Raw genomic sequence first — 13,431 nt, forward strand, 5'->3', positions numbered from 1 at the left:
CTGTCCGCGACCCATTACCCTAGAGAAAATGGAACTTTCCGTTCCGGCCACCCACCCAAGTGCGGCGGGGAAGCCTTCGATCTAGTCTAGGAAAGGCGACCAGGCTCAGCCTCCGGAATCCCGGACGCCGGGAGCCGCGTTACGGGAATCGCAGAGGCCTGCAGTCCCGCCCCTTCGTCTCCGGCGACCCCGAGCCAATGGCCGCGCGCTCCGAGACTGACCAGAGCCAATGAGCTCGCGGTCTCTGGCTCCGGGGGGCGGGGCCGTGGGGGGCGGAGCTAGGAGAGCCCGGGTCAGCGGCGGACCGAGGGTGGCGTGTGCGGTCGGGAGGCCAGAGCTTCGAGCCATCCGGGCTGCGGCTCCGCTGAGGGACCGGTGGTGTGGGCCGGGATCCGCGGGGCTGAGGGACGCTCAGGAGCGGCGAGGCTCGCGTCCGGAAGGTGAGAAGAACAGGGCCCCGGCGCGGGAGGGTGCGGGTTGCCTGGAGCGGCCGCCACCTGGCACCCGGGGCCCAGCGGGGCCGGGCTGGACCGGCGCCGAGCGCACGCCCGGAGCTGGTCGGGCTGGCCTGGGAATCCCCGCATTCCTTCCCTCCCCGCTCCGGGCTCCGACTTCTCTGATGTTGTCACCCGCCTTCTCCAGCCGCGTTCCTGACGCACAGTTCCGAAGCCCCCGCCCCAAAGTCCCCTCGGGATCGCGCGCCCTGGGTGACCGCGTCCTGCGTTCTTCCAGTTCCCGTGCCGTGCTCCCTGATCCTACTCTGGACATGGCCCCAGAAAGTGTGGTCTTCTGTGTTCCCTGCCCTTGATGTTTCTTAATCCAGAGCGAACTTTTCACCCAGACATCTTAACGTTTTGGCGTTGATGAAAGTCCAGTGTTTATAAATATTAACTTTCCCTTCGGTCTGTACCCTTCCTAATAAATCCCGCGTGCCTTTACATCCCGAGAGCAAGCCCATCCATCTTTAGATTTTCACCTCCTCTCCTAAGCGTAAACGTGTCCCCTTCTCCAACTGGCAGGGGGCTCTCTTTTTTTGGAAGAACAACCAAAATTCAGAAACTCAAAGCAAACATAATATAAAGGGCTTGGTCCACTTCTGTTCTTGTCATTTTTCCATTAAGAAGAAACTCATTTTGGCTTAATTTGTATAGTTATTGGATATTACAGCAGCTATACTGCTTCAGAGTACTCAGTGAGTGCCGGAATGTCAGCGCGAATCTTCTGAAAGATTAAGCTGTTTGGTCTGGCCAGTGTTGTAAACAAACTCTTTTAGACCGTGTGTGACTGACTGCCAGCTTCCAGTTGGAACGACTCTTAATGTGAAATTACTGACACATTATCAGGGGATGATCGTCATCGTCTTAATTTTCCAAGTTTGTGTTTATATTTATCATTGGGAATTATTTTTGAGCTATGATCTAGAATGCTACATTTGTAGGACTAATCTGATAGTCGGTTAAATTCTGTTTTCCACAGGTTTCTGGGGGTGGGGTGTGTGTGTGTGTGTCCATTTGCTTCTACTCACAAGAGAAAGAGAGAAAAAAATTACAGTGGGGGAAATGTCAGCTAAGGATAAACTTTATAGTAGAAATTTGTATTGTTGGCATTAGTGATTTAGAATATTACAAATACTGTTACCCGCTCATTTAATGCAACATTCTTATGTAACTGGGCATTTTGTTCTGTTTTATTTATGACTTTGTGTTTTCATTTTGAAATAGTTTTTCCTAAGAGAATGTGGCATTTCAGTTCAGTGCTAGAATGAATACTGATTATTATATACCTATGAAGTGGGTGTTACAATATCTACCTTCTAGAAAAGGGAACAGGCTCAAAAAACATGGCTCCAAAGCCTGTGCTCACAAACTGTTGTATTGATGGATTTCTTATCGAAAATGCATTCCTATAGTTTGGTCTGGGGAGCTGAGTGTTGTCCACAACCCTGCAGTGGGAGCAGGAAGGGGTTTTCCCTGGAAGTGATCTCAGGTGTCATTTTGCTACACATTTGCTTCACCTGGCCCTGGTACATTTGCAACTTGCCTGCTAAGGAAGCAGGAAGTTCTTAAAGCTCTCTCCTCATCTTTGATTGCAAACGTGGTTTGATCACAGGTGAGGTTTCTGTTGAGATTATTTTAGTAAGCATTCAGCTTGCTCTGGAATTTATAAAAGATGCCTGACTAGCACCTAGGGTTTTCAGTTTACAAAATCGGGTAAACAAACCGTGTGAAAAGCTACTCGGATACAGAATAGTTTCAAGTAAATAATGAGTGATACGGAAAGTACTGTGGGCGTTTAGGGATTGGAATTGAAATATTCAGTGGGGTTCCCAGAGGTCAGCCTTGGAACCTGGTTAAGGTTTGGGTAAAGGGGAAACTAGAGAGATGGAAGTCCGGATGTAGAACTGAGGCTAGAAAGGAGACCATGGGACAAAGTAAAGAACTACCATGTGCTGTTACCACGATATATTCAGTTTACTAACTACTGCTTAGGCAACTTGGTATGTCAGTCACAGAACATTTGGCTTATGTTCATGGGCCCTTCAAAGCCTTATTAAATAGTAGGCCTTACTCACCTCTTTTATACAAAGGCAAACACGTTATTATCAGATTCTATATTTATACATAGATTTCCTGAGCTCAGTCTGAGCCCTTAACTGTAATACGTTCTTTTTCATACCGAATAGATGAGCGGCAGAGTAAAGTGACTATATTGGGTCTTTTAAAGCTCGTGTTTACGCTGGGAATGTAGCCAGTAGTCGAGTGCATGCCTAGCATGTGCCAGGCCCTGGGTGCACCTTCAGCACTGCATACACGCACATTCTCTGTCAGTAGCACTTACATGTGTACATACATGTGTAAACTAAACGTTCTTTTAGTTGTTCCCTAGATGCTTCAAGAGTCTCAGCATGTGAAGTTGTGTAATTACAGTGCTACATGGTGAATCCTTTTAGGGAACTCTGAAAGGGCCCTGGGAACACAGATGTCTGTGAATGTGGGGGAAATTCCACAGAAGAGATGTCAGTTTGGGTCATAAACAATGGGACAAGGCAGAGTCAGCAGGGCACTGGCACTGTAGAAGCAAACCATAGCCCGGGTACAGGCACACACTCCCATCAAGAAGGTGGGCTGGAGGTTTATTGTAACCTGAGCTCACCCTCTAGGTGTGGCTGCCCTGGGAACTGTGAAAGGAAAGACCTGATGCTGAGGCCACGCAAAATGAGGAGCTTAAATATTTGCTTTGCAGTTGGAAAACGAAAAGAGTCATTTCAGCATAATTGGAATAAAAAGCCAGCTTGCTTGTAATTTTCTCCCGGATAATAGCATGATGGTTTGTGAGAAAGACATCTAAGGATAGAGTTTTATTTATGTGGTGGGCTGGGGGTGGAACATTGTGAAAGGGCCTTTCCACATTGTAAGAGCTCTGTCAACTATGCCTGTCCCCTCTATTATTTATTTATTTATTTTGGTTGGTTTTTCGAGACAAGGTTTCTCTGTATAGCCCTGGCTGTCCTGGAACTCACTTTGTAGACCAGGCTGGACTCAAACTCAGAAATCCGCCTGCCTCTGCCTACTGAGTGCTAGGATTAAAGGCGTGAGCCACCCACCACGTCCGGCTGGTATTTTTAAATAAAATTGAATATTGGAGAGCAGTTGGACAGTGCAGGTGATGAAAGCAGTTCTTGGGTTCTCTGGTAGGTGCTGGCTTTTAAACAGTGCTTCTGAACCTCGCTCTGGGAAGACAGGAGCTGGGAGTGCAGCACTGTGCTGTGCTCAGGTCCAGGAGGAGGTTGTGCCAGAGGAGGGGCTGGGAGCTGCGGTCAGTGCTGTGATCAGTCTAGTGCATAGAGACAGATGAGAAGTCTGGATGAGATTGTAACAGAAAAGTCAAGACTTCTAAGACAAGAGAAGAACGGACTTGACTGACTGAGGCAACATAACGCTGAGTGGTTTATAGGTATGTGAGGGTAATTCGTTTCTGTGATAAAACTGATAGCAGTGTTGATACAGGGTGCCAGTATGTGTAGTTGATGTGTAAGTAGGTATTTGGGGGGGGGGGAGATTTATTTAATTGATTTGCATCAGGGGCAGAATATCTAAGATGATATATAACTAGAATTGACGAGTCAAGCCAGCCAGGATTCTTGAATTTGGTGTGAAGGTAAGGTAATAGTTGAAGTTACATGTCTTCACAGTAAATAGTTTAGAAGAAAAGTAGATCCTGAGTACTTTTTTTTAAAGATTTATTTCTTTTTAAAATATATATTTTTTAAAGATTTATTTATTTTTATTACATGTAAGTACACTATAGCTGTCTTCAGACACTCCAGAAGAGGGAGTCAGATCTCATTATGGATGGTTGTGAGCCACCATGTGGTTGCTGGGATTTGAACTTCGGACCTTCGGAAGAGCAGTCAGGTGCTCTTACCCACTGAGCCATCTCACCAGCCCGAGATTTATTTCTTATTATACATAAGTACACTGCAGCTGTCTTCAGACGTGCCAGAAGAGGGCATCAGATCTCATTATGGGTGGTTGTGAGCCACCATGTGGTTGCTGGGATTTGAACTCAGGACCTTTGGAAGGGCGGTCAAGTGCTCCTATCCACTGAGCCATCTCACGGGCCAGGAGATAAGAGCTACTGGAGAATACAGAAAAGTAGCTGAGGCGAGAACCACCTACACTGTATTTAAACCAGAAGGTCTGAGGACTTTGGAAAGTAGAGAGGGTGGTGGAAGGCTTCAGAACTGTGGGAGGCGGTGTCCTGGGGCTGTATCTGTGAGTATACCTGAGACTCTAGAGGCTGCTCTAAAGCTCAGTCTGGAGCAAGAACTCAAATTCCTTTTGGTAAAACAAGTGAGTGGCCCTGTTATAAGTTGAATGTCCTGCCTTCAGATTTTCAGAATCTCTTTAGTAGTCACATTCACCCTTTGTTTAAAGGAAGAGTAGATTAATCATTTCTTGTGAATAGTGGCTTGCATACTGCACAATCCTTTTCTGTTTGGATGGTCGGCCTTCTATCCATCCTCTGCAGCTGCAACCTCTAGTGCTAATTGAACTCATGTGAGCTGTATTTCCAATGGCACAGCGGTGGTTGGGAGACCTTCTCAGTGGTGGTCTTCCGTCATACATACACTGTTTTCTCATTCTCAGAACGCTTACTTTATAGTGCTCTTGAGCCCCCGACTAGGAAATTCTCTGTTCCCAAGGCACTCTGCATGTATTTTACCTGTTAGCTTTGAGCTCCCTGTAAGCAGGAACTGTTGGCATCAGTTGTACTTGTAGCATTATATTTCTTAAGTGATGGCGAGAGTGTGGATCTCTATCAGAGTTCTCATAAAACTCTCATTTGACTGAAATAGGCAAGATAATTTGTAAAAGTCTTATGTCCTCACAGGCCATAAATGTCTTGTGTTTTCCAGTACATACGTGATCTGACTTTTGCACGTAATTCTTTATTAACTCTGGAAGGTGTTTGTATAAAAAATATCTTTTTACATGTTTGCTCCTAGGACCAGTTGTCCCAGAGTATATCTTTGAATAATGATATAATTTTTTATCAGATTTTGTCTTGTATGTTCTCCCTGTGTTGCCAGCGCTAACCGCCAAGTCTTCAAGCACCTGATTTTCCTTTCTGAGCCAGCTGAGACTTGCAGGTGTGTGCACGATCAGCTTATAAATTCTTTATTGTTTATCTGGTTGTTTGTTTGTTTGTTTTCTGGTGTCAGGGATGATGCACACGAGGGCAGCTGTATACTACTGAGCTGCATCCCAGGCCTGTAAGCGATTGTGTGTATTGGAGTTTATTCGCCTCCGTGCTGCTGACTTGTCTAGTCTTCTGGGCCCGTGCAGGTTTTAATTGTCTTTATAGTGTCTCTGAGTGCTGACCCGCCAAGTCCTTTTTGCTGTTGGAAGTCGGCTTAGTGTCTGTTTTCGAATTGAAATTAATCGCTGTGTAAAGCTCATGATAAACCACTCTGCTTGTGTGGCATTTTTATATTGTGAAATTCTTTTATAGTTCTGACTAGATTTTTCCGACTCCAATGTTGTTTTTGATGCTATTATGAGAAATACGGTTTTCTGTTACATACCTTGGCTGGTTATTGCTGATGTGCTCTGGAGTGGTGCTTTTTAAATAATCATTTGTTTCAATATTACACTGAATGTCTAGGAGTCCTGATAGTTTAACATGTTATTTGTCATTGTAGCAGCTACATGTTTCAAAACTGCTAAAGACTATTTATCACAACAGTGTAAAAGCCATAAAAGAATAATCAAATAAATGGGAAGAGGCAAACTACAGCCCGCCTCTTCTTTGTTTTGTTTTCCTAAATAAAGTATACTCAAAACTGTCAAGCTTAATAATAACAATGAAACAGGTGTAATTAAAAATTAGAATATTCATATGTCATACCATCCAGAAAGCTGTGTAGCTAAACATTATACCTATCACAGGGCCCAGTCATCTATTCCTAGAATTCACGTCTCAGAATTATAGCATGTGTCCACACAGACTCTGCACGAGTTAATTTGCAGTATTATGTTATGTTCACATGCAAATATTGTTTCTTTACCTCATGAGCATATCATATGCTAAGTATGGATCTGAATCCTAGAGACAGGTACAAACACAGACAGAAACTGCCTCCTTTGCTTACAGTCTGTTTGCGTAATACACACAATGTGCTCATTTCTTAGGACCAATGTAACAAAGTACCATACATTAGGTGATCTAAAATTACAGAAATGATCCTGTGTGGTGGTGGAGCACTCGGGCAGGAAGAGGCAGAGGACAGAGGACAGAGGACAGAGACCACAGGCAGAGGCTCTTCTACAAAGTGAGTTCCAGGATAGCCAGAGCTAGCTACACAGAAAAAGCCTGCCATGAAAAGATAGAGTGATAATTTGATAGGTAGATAGGTAGGGAGAGATAGCGAGATAGAGAGGGGGAGAGAGAGGGGAGAGAGGGGAAGGGGGAGAGAGAGAGAGAGAGAGATTGATTGACTGACTGACTTACAGAAATGCTATTTATTTTCTCCAGACGTCCTTCTGGTAAGAAGGCTTTGGCTCTTCCTAGCCTCTAATAGTAACCATGTGTTGACTTGTTTTTAGTTTGTGACTGCAGTCACTCCGATCTCTGCCTTCTATCATATGGCATTTTTCTGAGTCTCTCTTATTGTTCTGTACATTTGCATCAGCAGTGAGGGTGACCCTCCAAAGAGGGTCATGTTTCGAGGTCCTAGGACTTGAGTGAACCTTTTGCAGGGGACACAGTTTAACTTTGAACAAACAGTGGGCAAAATAAGAAAATTATATGGCATTTTAGAATGGGGGTTGGCAAACAATGGCATGCAGGCCAAATCTGGCTTGCAGTCTGTTTTTGGAAGGAAAGAAAGTCTAAACATTTATCTGGTCCATTACAGAAACGTATTTGCCAATCTGTTATAGCTGTCTCAGTATTCTAAAGAAGAAAACAAAAGCCTGGAGGGGTAGGGGTGGTAGTAGAGGCAGTTTAGAGAGGACAGGGAAGACCTCTGTGGGAAGACTCAGAGCACAGGCTGCAGACTTAGCCTCTGCAGTGCTTAGCGAGTTCAAGCCTGGGGTGGTCCATGAAGAAAGCGTCCGAGCAACTGACAACACTCAGCACGTGTGCACGCTTTGGAAAGTAAGCCTCGAACACTTACTCACATACAGCGATGAAGGTGTAGGTGTAGAATTTTGTGAGGCTCTCCACCAACGTCTTCACTAGCTATTTTTCTTGGTAATATAGAGACTTCTCATGCCACCTCTGCCTCGTTTATCATTTGAAATTTTAAAAATTAGGTTACAAGTTTAATTCCTTGTTATTGGGTCATATCAAAGATTTAATGCATAGAAAGCAGCAATACAAGGTTCAATACTTTGCCTAAATGTCAGGTTATTTAAAAAAAATAGCTGCCACGGCTCATGCTAGAATAACTTAGTGCTGTGTATAGTTGAGCACTTGAGGAGTCAGCCATTTTAGTGCCAGTAGGAGACCAAAGGAGTCAGCCTTCTGCTAAGGACCTGCTATGGCTTCCTTCAACAAAATGCCCTGTGCCATTACATAGACATCAAGAGGGGTGAAATAGGAGTAAGTGACCTTACTGTTTGCAAGTATGTATTAACCAGTGGTTCTCACCCTTCCAAATGCTACAACCCTTTAATACATTTCCTTAGGTTATGGTGACCCCTAACCATAAGAGTATTTTCATGTTACTTCATAACTGTGATTTTGCTTCTGTTATGAATTGTAATGTAGATATCTGTGTTTTCTGATGATCTTAGGTGACCCTTGTGAAAGGGTCATTAAACTCCTAAAGCAGTCATAACCCACAGGTTGAGAACCACTGTATTAAACATAACTCATGATCCCAAAGGCTCGGGCAGGAAGATTACTTGAATTTAGTCGTTAATGGCCAGCCAGGACATCATAGAAAGCCCTGGTGTCAAAGGGTGCGGGGAGACATAGTGATAACCGCTTCACTGAGTTACTGAGTCCTCTCAGCCAAGTACTTGAGGTTATTGTGTTCTGCAGCTTACGTCTCTAACATGTGCTACTTGCTGCCAACCTGCAGATGCAACACCAGTGAAGGATTTAAAGCGCAGGCGTCCAGGTGGATCTAGACGTTCAGGAAGGACTAGGGGTGAATAGGACCAAAATACATTGTATGCCTGTATGACGTTCTCAAAGACGAGTAGAGAAGACAGCACTGTAGTCAAGGTCAGCTTCTGAACAAGGCTCTTCTGTCTTCACAGGAAGACCCGATAGAAGGAACATGACATCTAGAGGCAGCGAACTTGTTTCAGATTCATGCTTTATCATTTCTTAATTTCGTATGTTGGGTAAGTAATTTGTCTTCTCTGCATTTTCGTTTCTCGTTTGTAAAAGCCCAATAAATAATCCCTGCCCTACCTATCTGCCTCCCAAGGATACTGGGAGGCCTGGCTCCTGTTCGAGCAATCTGACAGGAAACAGCCCAGTGTCTCTTAGCAAGGACTGGGAAAGAGTGAGGTAAATCATTGTAAAGTGAATCAACACAGCCAAGGAGGACGGTATTGTGTGGATGCGTTTGGAGTGACACATTCTGCTCCCTCCCCAGCTCCTCAGGGGACAGAGAGAAGGAGCTGAGCCCTAATTCCCTTCCCAGAGTAGCAGCGACTGCAGTCCTTACTACTCACTCTCCATTCTGCTCTTGGGTTACATTTTAAGAATGGAAAGAGACATAAAGGCCATAGGATAGGCAATAAAAGTGTTTAAAGTGGCACAGTTATTAAGTGTTAATTAGGTACAATTAGGCTGCTTTTTTTCCCCCTCCACTTGAGAAAAACCTGTGGATTGAAAGAACAAACAGCGCTGCAGTCACTGCATGTTTGTTCCGAGTTTCCCAGCAATCTGTGTGATACCCATTGCTCCAGAAAATGACTTGTGGCACACTTTCCAGCTGTTCACTGCTGTTGGCTCGCCATATCTGAGCAGTTACCAATAGAGAAGATCCACTCCGTTCTGAAATAAACCTTTCTTGCATCTTCAGTTACTAGTCACGTTAGCTTTTTAAAGCTTCCTAGATTCGAGGCCAACCTGGTCTACAGAGTGAGTTCCAAGACAGCCAGGGCTACACAGAGAAACCCTGTCTCGAAAAAACCCAAAACGACCAAATAAACAAACAAACAAACAAAAGCTTCCTAGAAAGCCAAGTTCAAGGAAGTCACTTAGGGCAGAGTTTTTGCAATATATGCATATTCTGCAAGATGTGTGAAACAAGAGGAACACTTAATACACCTTTAATTCGAATTTTTACTCTCAAAATCAAATGAGAAACGTAACAGAATCCTGGCCGTTTCAAGCAGAGTAAATCACGAGGAAAGTCAGTTGTATAGAATGCCGCATGGAATCCTTTTGTTCTCTGATGCTCCTTCCTCACATCTCAGTGACAGTTCTTAAAATTAGGAAGTAATACTTTCTAGTCGTGACAGTGAAAGGCTTTTCTGTTTCCCCATGCCATGCTCAGTCACAAGCCCAGCTGCCTCATTCTGTATTGATGTGAGGGTTCACCATGTCCCGCGTGCCCCGACAGTCTTCTTGCTGATTGCTATGGCTCTGTTTGTCTGGTTGCTTCTTGTCAGGTTGTGTTTTGTTTTTTTTTGTTGCTGGGGATTTAAACCTATGCAGGGCGCCTGTGCTGTGGACCTGCCTTGGGCACCCATGAAACATTCCTGTGTGTGTACATTTGGAAGATGTTAGCATGTGTTTCTCTCAATATATATACATATATATGTATATATATATGTATATGTATATGTATATATATGTATATATATACACGTATATATGTATGTATATATGTATGTATATATATGTGTATATATATGTGTATATATGTATATATATGTATATATATAATGTTGTTTGGTTATAATTAAGGTTTATTGTATAAATACTAAGAAAGAAACCTGTGGGTCATGATTTTTGCATAGTACATGTCTCTTTTGCAAGAGTGCTGACTGCCTCACCCTTACCAACATTTCAAGGATATTGAAATATTGCTTCACTTGGGAAGGCTTGCTAAGATAACCAGAATGGCCCCTTCTAGAGTAAAAGGCAGGTGGGCTTCCTGCTCACTGTAAGGTGTGAGTTCCTTCCTAAATCTGATCTTTGTATCCTGGAAGATAACTTACTCTCTGCAGGTATCGCCTGACCTCACAGCTCTCTGGCTTGACCTGGTAGCCAGCAAGAAGAAGCTGTTGCTACTTTGTTGCTGTTGCTCAGAGTCGTGTTGTTTCTAACTCGAAAGTCTCACAGTGTTTTGCTTGTATTCATGAAACTGCTGCATATCAGACAAACTGAGCCATAACAATTAGAGAGAAGACTATGTAAGTGGCACACACAGAACCGCTAGATAACAGTCTCCTGGTACCACTTAAGGACCAATTCTGGCTTTTGTTTTTGTTTTTGTTTTTTTTTTTTTATGTAAAATACCTACGTACAAGTAATGAGCGATGGAGGACTTCAGACATTTGTGCAGCCATAACTTTAGTAAACATAGAAAAATATTCCTCTTCTGTATCCATATAGGTGTTTTAGCACCTTCCGGAAAATAGCCACACAATAGAAACAAGCCTGTGTTTTAGCCTGTGTGAAAGAGACTGGGTTTTTACATCATGTCTGTTACAGGAACATCCCTGCAAGATGTCAGCACCAAGGATTTGGCTGGCGCAAGCTTTGCTGTTTTTCCTCACCACTGAATCCATAGGTAAGATTCATGAAATGTCCCTACTCTACAAACCAGACTTTCATATTTTAAATGTTATATATTAGGTTTATGTTTAGTAATCATATAGTATGCATATGGATTCTTTCTGGGGTCATTATTGAAAGAAGTGTCTTCAGTACAAATATGGTAATTCGTTTTGTATCATTTGAGTTTCATCAACAGTAAATGCTAATTAGCTCTATCTCAATAATGTTAAGTTGGGGGATGTGAAAAATGTTGTTTTTGAATAAAGGACTGGGAGAAAAATCTGTTAATTCGTAGTCCTTTTCTTCTCCTCAATTACCCCAAACTCACCAAGCAGAGTGGTTGCTTACCAGAATGACGTGGCGGTGGGGGCTGATTGGTGACACTGGCCTGATGGTGGCCTGAGACCTGCTGTCTACCATGTGGTGCAAGAGGACATTAAGAATTTATATTTATTTGAAGAACTTAAAGAATGGGGTTTTCTCCACACGGACACCACCTGCATGCCTGGTGGCTGGGGCGGCGAGATGAGTGTGTGGAACCCCCTGGGGCTGGAGGTACAGATGGTGGGTTGCTGTGTGGATGCTGGGAATTGAACTCTAGTCCTCTGCTCCTCTGCAAGATTAGCAAGTGTCCCTAACCACTGAGCCATCTCTCCAGCCCTCAGAAAACTTGTAACAGTTTGACATAGCCATGACAACCGAGCATGTGGCCAACGGAGCCAGCAAACAAAAGTACGGATCTATGGCAGGTTGGAAGAAAACACCGGACCGCTGTCACAGTTTGAAAAGTACCCATTTAGGTCAGCTCTCTTCACACAGAGGGGTTCAGCTTGGCTTTGACCAGTTTCCCGTGACAGAAGGTTTTATGTTAACTGAAGACCAAATAGGATGAATAAGAGCCTAGAAACCCACTAGCAAGCATTGGCCAGAACGCAGCCTTAAGGTGGAGCTTCAGAGAGAGACATGGAGGGACCACAAGGCATTTGGCCCAGATAAGTGGACGGAAGGAGAGAAGTAAGAATAACAAGCGGTACATTTGAGCAAATCATGCTGACCTGTATCTGTACTCTTTGCACTGGGAAAAATTGAGGCAGGAGGATTACAAATTCAAGGTCAGTCTGGGTTACATAGCAAGGCCCTATATTCCATCACGTGGAAACTACTTACCATACCAACATTGTTTGGTACCAAAGCCAGACAACACAAATGTGCAAGCTATATGCCAATATCATGATGAACAAAGATGCTGAAATTTCTGATAAAATGCTAGGAATGGTGTTTAACAGCACATTAAAAAGATGATTTAATCTGATTAAATGCATTCATTGCAGAGCTGCAAGGGCTATTCACCATATACAGATGAATAAGTGAACTGACAGCACTAAGAGGTTGAACGATCAGCCCTATGGTCACCTTAGTCGGTGCACTTGATAAATGTCATGTAAAACTTCATAACGGGCTGGCGAGATGGCTCAGCGGTTAAGATTTAAAAAAACCCTCATAACCAAAAATAATAAATTAGAGATAGAAAGAACATTTCTGTGTAATAAGATCTTGTACAAGATAGACCTGTTTTCACTTCCTTTATTTCTAACCATCTCTATTAAATATGCTACTTGAAGATCTAGCCAGAGCAGTCGATAAGACAAAAGAAGGAATATAAACAGCATCTAGGTTAGAAAAGAGGATATCAGATTGTCTCACTGTGGATTATATGATATTATTTATCAGAAACCCCAAAGAATACGAAATAACCAGAACTAGTTAATGAATTCAACAAAAGTTGCTGAATACAGAATTCACATGTATAGGTCAGAAGCATTTCATATGGTAATGATAAATTATCTGAGAAAACTGTCTTACTTACGGTAGCTCCCAAAATAAATCTAAGCAAATTTAGTCAGAGTTATAATATCTATGAAATATAAACTATAAAATCTAATGAAAGAATCATTGAAAGGACACAAAATATGGACAATCCATGTGCTTGAATCAGAGGAAATCAGTATTGTTAAATTTTCTTTTCAAAGTAGTTACAGAATTAGCAAAAACTTCCTCAGATTCATATGGAACCATAAACACCCAAATGCCCAAAAGGATTGTGAGCAAAATAAATAAAAATGGAAACATTTTATTTAAAAATCGATGGCAAAGTTACAATAATTAAAACAGCAT

At 43.0% G+C, this 13,431-nt stretch overlaps 1 protein-coding gene across 3 annotated transcripts in view; it reads left to right on the plus strand.

The window, feature by feature from the left end:
• Positions 1-264: 264 nt before the first annotated feature.
• Il6st (interleukin 6 signal transducer) overlaps positions 265-13,431 on the plus strand; it is a 44,909-nt gene continuing 31,742 nt past the window's right edge. The window contains exons 1-4 of one of the 3 annotated variants that reach the window (XM_029468220.1): positions 295-440; positions 5,561-5,653; positions 8,775-8,861; positions 11,191-11,269. In XM_029468220.1, the coding sequence (XP_029324080.1) occupies positions 11,206-11,269 (64 nt within the window). In that variant the 5' untranslated portion in view covers positions 295-440; positions 5,561-5,653; positions 8,775-8,861; positions 11,191-11,205. Of the gene's footprint in view, positions 441-5,560; positions 5,654-8,774; positions 8,862-11,190; positions 11,270-13,431 lie in introns of all 3 variants that reach the window. The other 2 variants (XM_029468221.1, XM_021180029.2) reach the window with 2 other exon arrangements.

The sequence above is a fragment of the Mus caroli genome, chromosome 13 (genome assembly GCF_900094665.2).
Source record: "Mus caroli chromosome 13, CAROLI_EIJ_v1.1, whole genome shotgun sequence".
Classification (NCBI taxonomy): Eukaryota; Metazoa; Chordata; class Mammalia; order Rodentia; family Muridae; genus Mus; species Mus caroli.